The sequence below is a fragment of the Ranitomeya imitator genome, chromosome 3 (assembly GCF_032444005.1).
Source record: "Ranitomeya imitator isolate aRanImi1 chromosome 3, aRanImi1.pri, whole genome shotgun sequence".
Lineage (NCBI taxonomy): Eukaryota > Metazoa > Chordata > Amphibia > Anura > Dendrobatidae > Ranitomeya > Ranitomeya imitator.
Genome location: NC_091284.1, coordinates 677,705,818 through 677,720,657, shown reverse-complemented (window position 1 = coordinate 677,720,657; position 14,840 = coordinate 677,705,818). Strand labels below are relative to the sequence as shown.

Sequence of the window (14,840 nt, the reverse complement as noted above, 5' to 3'; positions counted from 1 at the left end):
CCGGTGTCCTCTCCTCCTCATGCCGCTGGCGACTCGGAAGTGATCGCACGCGTCACTTCCGGTCTTTTCTGGGCGCCCTGGAGGCACTTCCGCCGGCGGTATCTCGTGCAGGACGGCATCCTCCACCCTGGACCATGGAGGGGAGGAGGAATTTTACAATCGCTGGGGGCTGGGATATGCCACAGAGCATAAAACCTGCCAGAAGACGTCGCAGGTAAGACTATCCTATCATGGAGAGCAGTACCTGCCCTGCACTTGCAGAGCCCAGCGCTGCCCCTGCCACAGTAAGTGCCGCAGGGACAAGGGGTCCTTAGATAGTGTTTGGGGGTATTACTATTAGCATGACTCTCTCTCCCCTCTCATTACAGGGAGAAAAGTCTACCCCCAAATCTACTACAAAAAAGAAGTGTGCCATCTGTAACATTAAGCTGCCACCATCTTGGGAGAAAAAACTCTGCAAGACCTGTACTGACAAGATTGTCAGGGCAGAGCAACCTTCTTTACTAGAAGAAATACGCTCTTTGGTCAAACAAGAGGTGCAATCCTCCCTAGCGGCCTTTACCTCCCCACCCCCTCAGCCACCCTCCCCAGCTAAAAAAAGAAAAATCCAGGAGGAGGATTCTGAATCTGAATCAGACCTCTCCTATGCCTCATCCTCGGGTAGACGAGAGGAACCTACGTCCCCTATAACCTCTGAAGTTCGGAAGTATCTTTTCTCTTCAGAATGGGTTGAGGATTTAGTAGCTGCTGTATGCAGTACTATGGGGCTGGAGGAAGAGCCAGAGCCACAGTCCATACAGGACCAGAGGTTTGGCGGTATATCCAAGGGTAAACGGGTGGGGTTCCCGATCCACTCAAATATATCTGATATGATCGATCAAGAGTGGGAACTTCCTGAAAAACGTCTCAGTACTCCATCCGAGATGAAGCATAGATTCCCCTTAGAAGGAGATCTGACCAAATGGGATGCTCCGAAAGTTGATTCACAAGTGGCAAGAGTGGCTAAGAGAACGGCTCTTCCATTCGAAGACTCGTCTCAATTGAAAGACCCGATGGACAGAAAAATTGAAAGTCTGTTAAAAAAAAAATCGTGGGAAACCTCCTCGGTAGCCCTCAAAGCCAACATTGCTTCAACCTGCGTGGCTAGAGCACTTTTTCGTTGGTTAGGTGAACTAGAATCCCACATATCCCAGGGTACATTCTAGAGCTGAATTGTTGGAATCGCTACCCAGTCTCCTTAGAGCCACGGGTTTCCTAGCAGACTCTTCTATGGAATCCATCAGAATTGCTGCCAGGTCATTAGTACAGACCAATTCGGCTAGAAGGGCGCTTTGGTTAAAAATGTGGTCTGGTGATATCACCTCCAAGGCCAAATTATGCGCCATACCATTTAAAGGTAACTATGTCTTCGGGCCTTCCCTGGATGACATCTTGGAGAAGGCAACCGATAAAAAGAAAGCCCTCCCAGAGCAAAAAACTCCCAAAAAGAAGTTTTTTCGTCCCTTTCAGGGCCAAACCTCTCAGAGAGGGAAAGGCAAGTCTGGGAGGTGGAGTTACCCGAAGGGAGGCAGGAGAAACATCCTTATCCCTCAGCAACAGCAGCAGCAGTCTCAACAAGAGAAGCGGTGATTTCGACCCGGTGGGGGGGGGGGGGGACGGGGGACTCTCAGAATTTATACTCCAGTGGCAAAAAAAATCACCAATTGTTCCTGGGTCCTCAAAGTCATCGAAGAGGGTCTTCTAATAGAACTCATTTCCTCTCCCCCACGGGGTCTAAAAATCACCTCCCTTCCCTCCGGGAAAGACCAGTCCACTCTAGAGTCAGGTCTCAAGAACCTAAAGAGGTCAAATGTGATATCCCAGGTTCCGGAATCAGAGAGGGATCGGGGACACTACTCTCGTCTATTTCTGGTTCCCAAACCATCGGGCGAGTCCCGTATTATTATAAATCTGAAGGGCCTCAACCGGCATGTCAAATACCGAAAATTCAAGATGGAATCAGTGAAAAATGCGATTCCCTTGATAAGCCCGCACTCCTACATGGCCACTATCGATTTGAAAGATGCATACTTTCACATCCCCATTCATCAGAGACATCGCCAGTACCTCAAGTTTGCAGTGCAGAAGGGACGTCTGATAGTGCTCTATCAGTTCAACGTCCTTCCGTTTGGGATCTCCTCTGCTCCAAGAGTTTTTTCCAAAGTAATGGGGGAAGTAGTCTCCTTCATCTGGAGGCAAGGCGTCTGTATAGTGCCATACCTAGACGACCTTTTGTTAGTGGCTCCCACCAAACAATCTCTGGAGTCTCATGTATCAAAGACACTCGATATTCTGACATCTCTGGGATGGGTGCCGAATTTAGAAAAATCTCACCTACGACCCTCCAAATGCAGGAAATTCCTGGGAGTTCTTCTGGACTCTGCAAGACAAATGTCCTTCCTCCCATTGGAACATCGTCTGACTCTACTATCAAAAGTCAAGATGTTCAGAGACACCAGATCCCCTACAATCAGAGAAGGCATGTCTCTGCTAGGATCGATGACCGCTTGCATCCAATCGGTACCCTGGGCCCAAGCCCATTCCAGGATTCTTCAGGCACATATCCTACAGAATTGGAATGGTCAGCCCAGTTCTTTGAACAGGAGACTGTACACACCGGGCCGTGTCAAGGCCTCTCTGGCGTGGTGGATGACTCTGAAAAATTTACAAAAAGGAGTCAGTTGGACTCAGGTTCCTCTGACTACGGTCACAACAGATGCCAGCAAAAGAGGCTGGGGGGCCATGATAAATCGCACCCCTTTCCAAGGGCTCTGGGACCAATCGACGAGCAAGAAATCATCCAACTACAGAGAGCTAAAAGCTGTAGAGGAAGCCCTTCTGATGGGGGGTCATCTTATCAAGGGATATCATGTCCGAATATATTCAGACAATGTGACCACAGTGGCTCACATCAGACATCAGGGCAGTTCAAAAAACAACAACAACCTGAAGAACATATCTGCCAGAATATGTTCCTGGGCAGAAAGACATCTGTGATCCCTGACGGCAGTTCACCTGAAAGGCTCATCCAAAACTCAGGCGGATTATCTAAGCCGTCAAGACATACATCCTGGAGAATGGTGTTTGAACAACCAAAGTTTCGAGATGCTGGTGAACAAATGGGGTCTTCCAGAAATCGACCTCTTTGCATCCCGGCAAAATGCGAAAGTCGAAGCCTTCTTCTCCCTAAACCCCAGAGACGGCTCCAGAGGAGTGGATGCATTGGCCCAGGAATGGAATTTTCAACTGGCCTATGCGTTTCCACCAATTCCGATATTGGCAAAAGTCTTGCAGAAGGTTCGGGAAGAACGAACACCAACTATATTGGTAGCCCCATTGTGGCCAAAGAGGAGTTGGTACAACCTGATTATGAATTTACAGGTGGATGGGCCATTCCAGTTTCCGATGGAAGAAAACCTTCTTTCTCAAGGACCAATACATCTCCTAGACGTCCACAAATGGAATCTGGCGGCATGGCTACTGAAGCCCAGGTGTTGAGAGCCAAAGGACTATCAGAAGCAGTGGTTTCCACACTTCAAAAATCAAGGAAACCGGTGACCATTGCTATATATAATAAAATCTGGAAGAAATTCTCATCCTTTTGTCTTCCCGAAGTACCGGATCCCCTTAATCCGAATCTGTCGCAAATTCTAGATTTTTTGCAAAAAGGCCTAGAAATAGGCCTCAGGCCGAGCACCCTAAAAGTCCAAGTTTCTGCACTCAATATTTGACCAGGATCTGGCAAATCATCGCTGGATTAAGAGGTTCATGATATCAGCCTCTAGGATGAATCCTAAAAAACAAATAACAGTACCTTTATGGGACCTGAATCTGGTATTACAAGGACTTACAGGTGCACCCTTTGAACCATTATCCTCCTGCTCGCAGAAAAATCTGATTTATAAAACAATTTTTCTAGTGGCCATTACCTCAGCAAGGAGGGTAGGAGAACTACAGGCTCTCTCAATAAGAGAACCATACTTGTCTATCCGAGATGACTCTATAATACTGCGCCTTGACCCCTCCTTTCTTCCAAAGGTTATATCAGATTTCCACCGCTCTCAGGAAATCATTTTACCTTTTTGCCAGAATCCAACAAATCCAAAAGAAGAGAAATTTCATACTCTGGATGTGAGACGCATTGTATTATTTTACCTAGAGCAGACCAGCTCTTACAGAATTGACCAGAATCTGTTTGTCCATCCATCAGGACAAAATAAAGGAAAGAAAGTAGCAAAAAGCACTATTGCCAACTGGATAAAGAAAGCGATAGCAGAAGCATATCTCGCTCAAGATAAAACTCCTCCAGTGGGAATCAAGGCTCATTCGACTAGATCAACCGCAGTCTCTTGGGCAGAAGGAGCAGGTGCATCAACAGAGCAAATATACAGGGCAGCCACGTGGTCTTCGTTGCATACTTTCTCCAGACATTACAGACTAAACGTAATGTCCAACAAGGATTTAGTCTTCGGCCGGAAAGTACTCCAGGCCGTTGTCCCTCCCTAGCGCCAAAATTAGTTGGTATTCCTCCGTATGCCGTCGTGGAAGGTGACTAGAGAAAATAGAATTATTCTTACCGTTAATTCGGTTTCTAGGAACCTTCCACGACGGCGCTAGTTCCCTCCTTATATACTCCTGAATTAAAATCTGGGATTCAAGGTAAACCGGTGCTATGGTTTTCAGTTATAAGTCACTGGTGAGAGGGAGGTGGGAGGGCCTTTTAACCTCTCCTTTTCCTGTTCCCCATTAGGGCAAAGAGGCAACCTCCGTATGCCGTCGTGGAAGGTTCCTAGAAACCGAATTAACGGTAAGAATAATTCTATTTTTGCTCATAAATTGTACATTTATATTTCATTATAAACTCCATTCCGTTGTGGAAATACAGGACAGCGAAATTACTGGTGCCTAATGTGTTCATTTTTTATCAATCAACTTTCCTTCAGCTCTATGGCTGTGTACTTTCATCTCACTATGATGCTGTTTAATAATCATAAAAAGGCAGCATCCATAGGTAGGAGGAAATAGATGCTCACCACAGTTTTGAACAAAACTCAATGCCCATCTAGGTCAGGAACTGCATCAGTGTGATATTTACCCATCCTCAATCCTTTGCTGCTCTATTGATGATCCTCACTCTAAGGCTGGAGTCACACACAATGTATAAAAAAAAATTTGTCTGATTTTGTCTGCCGAGAATCGCACAAATATTCTCCGTATGGTGATCCGTATCTCATCCGTGTGCAATGCCAGGATGCGTTTTTTTCTCAAAAAAGTATCCGTGTGTCATCCGTATGGTGAGATTTTCTCACACACTTGCAAAATGAGCAAATAATGGCTGAGCCTTTCCTGTCACCTGCCCAATGTCTGAGAATTTCTCGCAAGTCACACTGATGGTCCGTGTGCTGTGCGATTTTTTCTCGCACCCATAGACTTGCATTGGCGTTTCTCAGCTGAGATACGCGGACAATCGCAGCATGCTGCGATTTCACTCGCAAGTGTAATACGGATGAGATGATGGGAGCTGCACCATAGATTAACATTGGTCCGAGTGCTATGCAATTTTTTATCTCTTAGCACTCGTCCATATTAACCTGTGTGATCCCGGCCTAAGGCTATGTGCCCTCAATGCAGAAATGCTGCGAAAATGTCCGCAGCATTTCCGCAACTCTCTGCCGCGGGTAAAACGCATGCGGAATTCACATGCATTTTCCCGCAAAACACAAGCATCGCTTGGAAAAGTGATTGACAGGTTGCTCACACTTGTCAAGCATAGTGCTTGACAAGTGTGACCAACTTTTTTACTATTGATGCTGCCTATGCAGCACGTTCCGTTCCCAGGGATGCTTTGTGCGAAGGACCTTTGTGACGTCACGGTTGCGTGACGTCATCCCAGGTGGTTCGCGCAATGCATCCCTGGGAACGGAAGCCACCGTGTGCACTGCTGAGAGGCAGGAAGACTCCGGGGGCCATCAGATGGTAAGTATATCCCTATTTTTTAATTTTTTTACAGAAATATTGATCCCAAGGGCCTGGAGGAGAGTCTCCTCTCCTCCAGACCCGGGTACCATCCGCACATGAAGCGCTCACTTTACGCACGATGGGCATAGCCACATGTGTAAAGTGAGCGTTTCAATGCAATCCTCTGGCTGCGGAATCGCTGCGATTCCGCAGAAATAATGCACAGGCTGCAGATTTTACCACTATGCTATTCTGCAGCATGGGCACAGAAACTGCAGAATCCCATAGGATTGCATGGGAATGTGGTTTTTAAGTGTTTTTTATGCGTTTCCCCTGCAGGCAAAAAACGTGGCAGAAACGCATAAAAAACGCAGCGTGGGCACATAGCCTAAGCTAAAACCAGGAGTGGGTGAAAAAATGCACAAGTGGTGACGTGTTTCCATTATACTTTTCCTCTAGGCGCTGTTCCTGTTGCTTTCAAGACATGTTTTAACTGCTATTTACTTGCAGATGGGACGGACTAAACTGCATATTGGGATGATGGGATGATGGGCTGCAATACTAGACTCCACCACTAGATGGCAGCACATTTTACAAATGCAGCCCAGGAAATGACTTCTTGTAATATAGCAAGAAGGGAATTCAATGGAAATACTTAAAGGGAACCTGTCACCCCGTTTTTTGAGATTGAGCTATAAATACTGTTAAATAGGGCCTGCGCTGTGTGTTCCTATAGTGTATGTAGTGTACCCCGATTCCCCACCTATGCTGAGAAATAACTTACCAAAGTCGCCGTTTTCGCCTGTCAATCAGGCTGGTCAGGTCGGGAGGGCGTGGTGACATCGCTGGTTCTTCCTCAGCTTTACGTTGGTGGCGTAGTGGCGAACAAGCAGCGCGCGATCTGCGCTGTAATCCCTTGCATCGGTGGGGGCGGCCATCTTCCTGGGGCCGCGCGTGCGCAGATCGAGTGCTCTGCTGCACGGGGCTTCAGGAAAATGGCCGCGGGATGCCGCGCGTGCGCATTAGAGATCGCGGCGGCCATTTTCCCAAAGCCGAGATGCAAACTCGGCTTTGGGAAAATGGCCGCCGCGATCTCTAATGCGCACGCGTGGCATCCCGCGGCCATTTTCCTGAAGCCCCGTGCAGCAGAGCACTCGATCTGCGCACGCGCGGCCCCAGGAAGATGGCCGCCCCCACCGATGCAAGGGATTACAGCGCAGATCGCGCGCTGCTTGTTCACCACTACGCCACTAACGTAAAGCTGAGGAAGAACCAGCGATGTCACCACGCCCTCCCGACCTGACCAGCCTGATTGACAGGCGAAAACGGCGACTTTGGTAAGTTATTTCTCAGCATAGGTGGGGAATCGGGGTACACTACATACACTATAGGAACACACAGCGCAGGCCCTATTTAACAGTATTTATAGCTCAATCTCAAAAAACGGGGTGACAGGTTCCCTTTAAATGAATCAGAACATCCACAGGGCTGGATTAAAGATTAATAATAGAACCAGGGAAAAAAGATTGTAACTATATGGGATTATGTGTAGAATATTGGGTTACACACGCCTGGTGATATATCTCATCAACATCTCATAGGAATATGGGTATATCTATTGTTCTGTATGGGGATTATGGGTGAAATATCACAAATACACATGCCCAGGAACATACTTCATCTACTTCTGATAGGAATATGGGTATAATTATTGTTCTGTATGGGGATTATGGGTGAAATATCACAAATACACATGCCCAGGAACATACTTCATCTACTTCTGATAGGAATATGAGTATATCTATTGTTCTGTATGGGGATTATGGGTGAAATATCACAAATACACATGCCCAGGAACATACTTCATCTACTTCTGATAGGAATATGGGTATAATTATTGTTCTGTATAGGGATTATGGGTGACATATCACAAATACACATGCCCAGGAACATACTTCATCTACTTCTGATAGGAATATGGGTATATCTATTGTTCTGTATGGGGATTATGGGTGAAATATCACCAATACACATGCCCAGGAACATACTTCATCTACTTCTGATAGGAATATGGGTATAATTATTGTTCTGTATGGGGATTATGGGTGAAATATCACAAATACACATGCCCAGGAACATACTTCATCTACTTCTGATAGGAATATGAGTATAATTATTGTTCTGTATGGGGATTATGGGTGACATATCACAAATACACATGCCCAGGAACATACTTCATCTACTTCTGATAGGAATATGAGTATATCTATTGTTCTGTATGGGGATTATGGGTGAAATATCACCAATACACATGCCCAGGAACATACTTCATCTACTTCTGATAGGAATATGGGTATATCTATTGTTCTGTATGGGGATTATGGGTGAAATATCACAAATACACATGCCCAGGAACATACTTCATCTACTTCTGATAGGAATATGAGTATATCTATTGTTCTGTATGGGGATTATGGGTGAAATATCACAAATACACATGCCCAGGAACATACTTCATCTACTTCTGATAGGAATATGGGTATAATTATTGTTCTGTATGGGGATTATGGGTGAAATATCACAAATACACATGCCCAGGAACATATTTCATCTACTTCTGATAGGAATATGAGTATAATTATTGTTCTGTATGGGGATTATGGGTGACATATCACAAATACACATGCCCAGGAACATACTTCATCTACTTCTGATAGGAATATGAGTATATCTATTGTTCTGTATGGGGATTATGGGTGAAATATCACAAATACACATGCCCAGGAACATACTTCATCTACTTCTGATAGGAATATGAGTATATCTATTGTTCTGTATGGGGATTATGGGTGAAATATCACAAATACACATGCCCAGGAACATACTTCATCTACTTCTGATAGGAATATGAGTATATCTATTGTTCTGTATGGGGATTATGGGTGAAATATCACAAATACACATGCCCAGGAACATACTTCATCTACTTCTGATAGGAATATGGGTATAATGGTTCTTTGTGGGTATTATAGGTGATATATCATGAATACACATGCCCAGTGTCATATTCGATCAATTCCTGGTAAGAACACGTATGTGTACAATTATTGTTTTATATGTTGATTATTGGTAAAATATGATGAAACATTTCATTAACTTCCGGTAAGAATATGGGTATATTTATTATTCTATATGGGGTTATGGTCAGAATGCTATGGATATACAGATCCTGTAACCTATTTGCATCTGACAGGATTACATGTCCATTGACTTCTCCCACCCCTGGGAGATGTGAGCCCTGGCATCATAGGTCTTTGACCCAGTGTTCCCACCTCCTTATTAGGCCGGCCATGTCATAGAGATGAGCAGTCTTGCACCATACTTCTTGCTTATATACCTATATTATTATCAATACATTGTTCTTTATAGGATGTTGGATCTTTTGCAGGATTTTATTGGTTACTTAGGTTTGTTGACATCAATAACTTTTAATGGAGATATACAGAATTTTTTTAAATAACTTTTAATAAAATAATAGGTTTTATCTTAACAAAAATATTTGGTAATGGAACATGTATTTTAGTGTATACTGGTCTCTAGGTTAATACGAAGGCCATCATAACAAATCCAACAAAATAGCTTTCATGGAACAATAAATGATCCTGCTTACGTTCACATGTCTGATATAGGACTCGGTATTGCTTCTTCGTCAGTAGGCAAGGCATAATTGAATCTTATGTGCCTGTTTTCCATCCAGGTTCACTTGAATGGGAATGGAAACTTTCATATTGTTCCCCGCTATACAGGGCAGTTTTTTTTTTTTTGTGTGTGTGGCTGTGGGAAAAAGATGAGGGTAACGTATACAGTCATGGCCAAAATTTTTGAGAATGACACCAAAATTATATTTTCACATGATCTGCTGCCCTCTGGTTTTTATTAGTGTTTGTCTGATGTTTATATCACATACAGAAATATAATTGCAATCATATTATGAGTACCAATAGGTTATATTAACAGTTAGAATGAGTTAATGCAGCAAGTCAATATTTGCAGTGTTGACCCTTCTTCTTCAAGACCTCTGCAATTCTCCCTGGCATGCTCTCAATAAACTTCTGGACCAAATCCTGACTGATAGCAGTCCATTCTTGCATAATCACTGCATGCATTTTGCCAGAATTTGTTGGTTATTGTTTGTCTACCCGTCTCTTGATGATTGATCACAAGTTCTCAATGGGATTAAGATCTGGGGAGTTTCCAGGCCACGGACCCAAAATCTCTGTTTTGTTCCATGAGCCATTTAGTTATCACCTTTGCTTTATGGCAAGGTGCTCCATCATGCTGGAAAAGGCATTGTTGGGCGCCAAACTGCTCTTGGACGGTTGGGAGAAGTTGCTCTTGGAGGACATTCTGGTACCATTCTTTATTCATGGCTGTGTTTTTAGGCAAGACTGTGAGTGAACCGATTCCCTTGGCTGAGAAGCAACCCCACACATGAATGGTTTCAGGATGCTTTATAGTTGGCATGAGACAAGACTGGTGGTATCGCTCATCTCTTCTTCTCTGAATAAGCTGTTTTCCAGATGTCCAAAACAGGAAAAGGGGATTCATCAGAGAAAATGACTTTGCCCCAGTCCTCAGCAGTCCACTCCCTGTACCTTTTGCAGAATATCAGTCGGAATATCAGTCGGTCCCTGATGTTTTTTCTGGAGAGAAGTGGCTTCTTTGTTGCCCTCCTTGAAACCAGGCCTTGCTCAAAGAGTCTCCGCCTCACAGTGCGTGCAGAAGCACTCACACCAGCCTGCTGCCATTCCTGAGCAAGCTCGGCACTGCTGGTAGTCCGATCCCGCAGCTGAAACAGTTTTAAGATACGGTCCTGGCGCTTGCTGGTCTTTCTTGGGCACCCTGGAGCCTTTTTGACAACAATGGAAGCTCTCTCCTTAAAGTTCTTGATGATGCGATAGATTGTTGACTGAGGTGCAATCTTTGTAGCTGCAATACTCTTCCCTGTTAGGCAATTTTTGTGCAGTGCAATGATGGCTGCACGTGTTTCTTTAGAGATAACCATGGTTAACTGAAGAGAAACAATGATACCAAGCACCAGCCTCCTTTTAAAGTGTCCAGTGATGTCATTCTTACTTTATCATGACTGATTGATCGCCAGCCCTGTCCTCATCAACACCCACACCTGTGTTAATGGATCAATCACTAAAACGATGTTAGCTGCTCCTTTTAAGGCAGGACTGCAATGATGTTGAAATGTGTTTTGGGGTTTAAAGTTCATTTTCTGGGCAAATATTGACTTTGCAAGTACAGTAATTGCTGTTAAGCTGATCACTCTGACATTCAGGAGTATATGCAAATTGCCATTAGAAAAAATGAAGCAGTAAACTTTGGAAAAATTACTATTTGTCTCATTCTCAATACTTTTGGCCATGGCTGTACAGCACTTTGCCAGCCAATTTACTGCTTTATCCAAGCATCCAGGCGGCTGCCCAGGGCTCCCCTTTTAGACACAAAAAATGGACAAAAGCGGACAGTAGAACATAAAAGAGAGGTAGGATGACACAAAAGGAGAATACTCAGAGGGACAGAAGGATACAAGAGGGACAGGAAGACCCAAAGCGGGACAGCAGGATACAAAGGGGGGCCTTTTATTCAGTTGTTTGAGTTATCCCAGTTTTTCACAAATCCAAGCACCCTCTGCTCCCGTTTAGCTTGGATAAAAGAGACTCTACTGGATATTTTTATCAGGTAAAGGATAAATATGGGAGTTGGGATTTGTAGCCATGTTATCCAAATCATAATCCCCATATAAATGAATATTGATAATAATCAATAATATAATCATCCACATCTGATGATCATATCACATTACATTTTATGTGAAATTAGTGGGGTAAGGTGTTTGTTGGTTGACAGCACACGCTATGCACGATTGAGCAGCTAAGTATTAAATTTCACAAGGAAAACACAGGCTATTTTCAACTCGACGCTTTAAAGAGGACCTGTCATCACATTCAATGCCACCAAGCCGCAGCTATGGTGGCATAGTTGACAGGTCCAGCTGTGTGGAGAGACCTTTGTCCACCTCCCTGGGTGCCTCCTCATTGAAATACTAAACTTTATTGCCCCCTTGGCGTGCGTAACGGGAATCAAGAAGTGGTCCTGTTGGTGTTTTGGAGTGTGAACCAATCAGTGCTTGAGCCCTGCGCTGTGCCGCGTCATCAGTCGCTGGGCAGTAAAAAAATTCCTGCCCAGCAACTGATGACGCAGTGCATTGTAGATAGCGCAGATTTGTTCACACTCCATCGGACTGATACAGACACTTCATGCTTCCAGTGGTGCCCGTCGAGAGGAATAAAGTGTAATATTTTAGTGCGGCGGCACCAGGGAGGCGGATAGAGGGCTGTCCACACTGCTGGACCTGTCAGCTATGCCACCATAGCTGCGGCTTGGTGGCATTGAATGTGATGACAGGTCAGCTTTAAGCCTTTTTTTCAGTACTGAAGATAAGCAGTTAAAAGTCTCTTAAATCAGCCTTTATTTACTTATTTCAGCAACCTTGACGTCCAACCACAAAATATATCAATAAAGCACAAAAGCTATTTTCAAGTCAATGCTTCAGACAGTTTTCACAATCTTGAAGAAAAAAAAAAAAAAAGCAAAAACTTTGTTAAACCCGTCTTTCCAGGCCTGTTTCAGCATCTTTGAGCGTATAAACACTGCATAAGTCCAGGAAATCAATGCAGATATTTTCAAATTAATAATTCAAACTGTTATCGCTATATTAATGAAAATCCGTCATATAGAGACAATAAACAGCCTATACTGACTTATTACAGCGCTATTGAATGCAGAATTACCAAGCTGTAAAAGGAAATTACTTAGCCTATTTGACGCTGTAATATAAATGTACATATAGGTATTCATTTATTATGGAGCTTAGGTGCCCACAAGTTTTTAAAGATATTTTTTCAAACAAAGCTGCTAAATTATTTGGCCTCTGTAAATATAATATTTCACATTGAATTACCATGGAGGTGAATAATTCTATTCATGTTATTATGGGAAATTCATCAAATGTGGTACTGGGCATGACTATTTGGGATAAATATATATGTTCTTAAAATAATGATAAAATATGTTCCTGGGCATGTGTATTTGTGATATTTCACCCATAATCCCCATACAGAACAATAATTATACTCATATTCCTATCAGAAGTAGATGAAGTATGTTCCTGGGCATGTGTATTTGTGATATTTCACCCATAATCCCCATACAGAACAATAGATATACCCATATTCCTATGAGATGTTGATGAGATATATCACCAGGCGTGTGTAACCTGATATTCTACACATAATCCCATATAGTTACAATCTTTTTTCCCTGGTTCTATTATTAAACTTTAATCCAGCCCTGTGGATGTTCTGATTCATTTAAGTATTTCCATTGAATTCCCTTCTTGCTATATTACAAGAAGTCATTTCCTGGGCTGCATTTGTAAAATGTGCTGCCATCATCCCATCATCCCAATATGCAGTTTAGTCCGTCCCTTGCAGATTACAGTTGTATCTGCAGCTACACAGCATTTCTGCCCTTGACAGGTTCCATTTAACGTCCACTTTTTTCTTTAACAATTCTCATATATGCATCAAAACACAGATCTTAAAAATGCCACTGAGGCCTAGTTCACATAGCTGTATCTTCCGTCACTGTGCACAACTAAGATCATACAATAATAACCCAGTGGTTATATTATTAGGTTAGTCATAGCAGCTAGCTCTTGCACGCATCCACTATAAGCTGCACATAGAATCATTATCGTTCCCAATTTACAGATGTGAGAGGTGTCTTTTTTGTTTTCATGTATACGGTCATCTCAACCCAGGATTAAAGGGGTTGTCCAGACATTTAACTAGAAAGGTCATTAACATTCAATGTGGGAACAAGAGCTGTCCTACAGTGGCCACCACACACTGAATAAAGCTGGTTTGCTGCTACGTTCCCATGTATCACATTCATTGATGGGGGATGCCAAACTCCCACCAGGGTTGCCAACTAGAATAATATTGGCAACCCTGGTGGGAGTTTGGCATCCATAAAGAGGAGTTATTCACAATGTTCTGCCGTCAAACACTCAGAGCTTTAGGTGATTATTGAAATATCATGTAAATGCCCCATTCTCCCTGCACAGCAGTCACGGTCAGTGGTCCCTGTGTGGTGCCCAGCGAGCAGCAGTGGGGGGCAGCTTTATAACATCATTTCTATGCTGTATAGTCCGGCTGAGCCCACTATATCGGGTGTATGCGGAGCGTTACCTGCGTGCTCATGTCCAGGCGTCACAATAAATGCTCTGAAAGACACAAGGAGGCCGGTTATTACCCGCCACACCCGCTCTCCCGCGCCCTCAGCGCCGCTTTCCTTCTACCTGTATTTGTCGTTGCTATTAGTAGCTCACGAGCGCCGAAAGACATAGAAGTCGCTGATTGATGACGTCACCACAGAACTTACCGGGCGCTAGAGGAAAGACAGCGCTATCACATGTCCCCACTCCAGGAGATCACGTGACTGTGAAGGGGCGTGGCTCGAGGCTGGTGATGGGGATGTGCGTGGCTGCATCTTCTGTTCTCCGCCTACTGTCAGCTGCAGACTGACGCAGTCGCACTGCGTGAATATGACGTCAGGAGGCAGTGCTGTCCTGCAGGAGTAGAATTTATTACTCTGTGTCTGCATTATTTCTTTGCTTTAACCTCTTCATAACTGGGCAATTGTTTATTTATTTATTTTTTCATTTTAGCCTTTCTTTTTTTCCAAAATCCATAACTTTTCTATTTTGC

General features: G+C 43.8%; 1 protein-coding gene across 1 annotated transcript in view; it reads right to left on the bottom strand.

Annotated features, from left to right (window-relative positions):
• SKIC8 (SKI8 subunit of superkiller complex) overlaps positions 1–14,570 on the bottom strand; it is a 48,439-nt gene extending 33,869 nt beyond the window's left edge. Inside the window, exons 1-2 of the mRNA XM_069758379.1 lie at positions 14,432–14,570; positions 14,322–14,356 (exon numbers count right to left, since the gene is read on the bottom strand). Of these exons, the coding sequence (XP_069614480.1) occupies positions 14,322–14,333 (12 nt within the window). The 5' untranslated portion in view covers positions 14,334–14,356; positions 14,432–14,570. The remainder of the gene's footprint in view (positions 1–14,321; positions 14,357–14,431) is intronic.
• Positions 14,571–14,840: the final 270 nt, after the last annotated feature.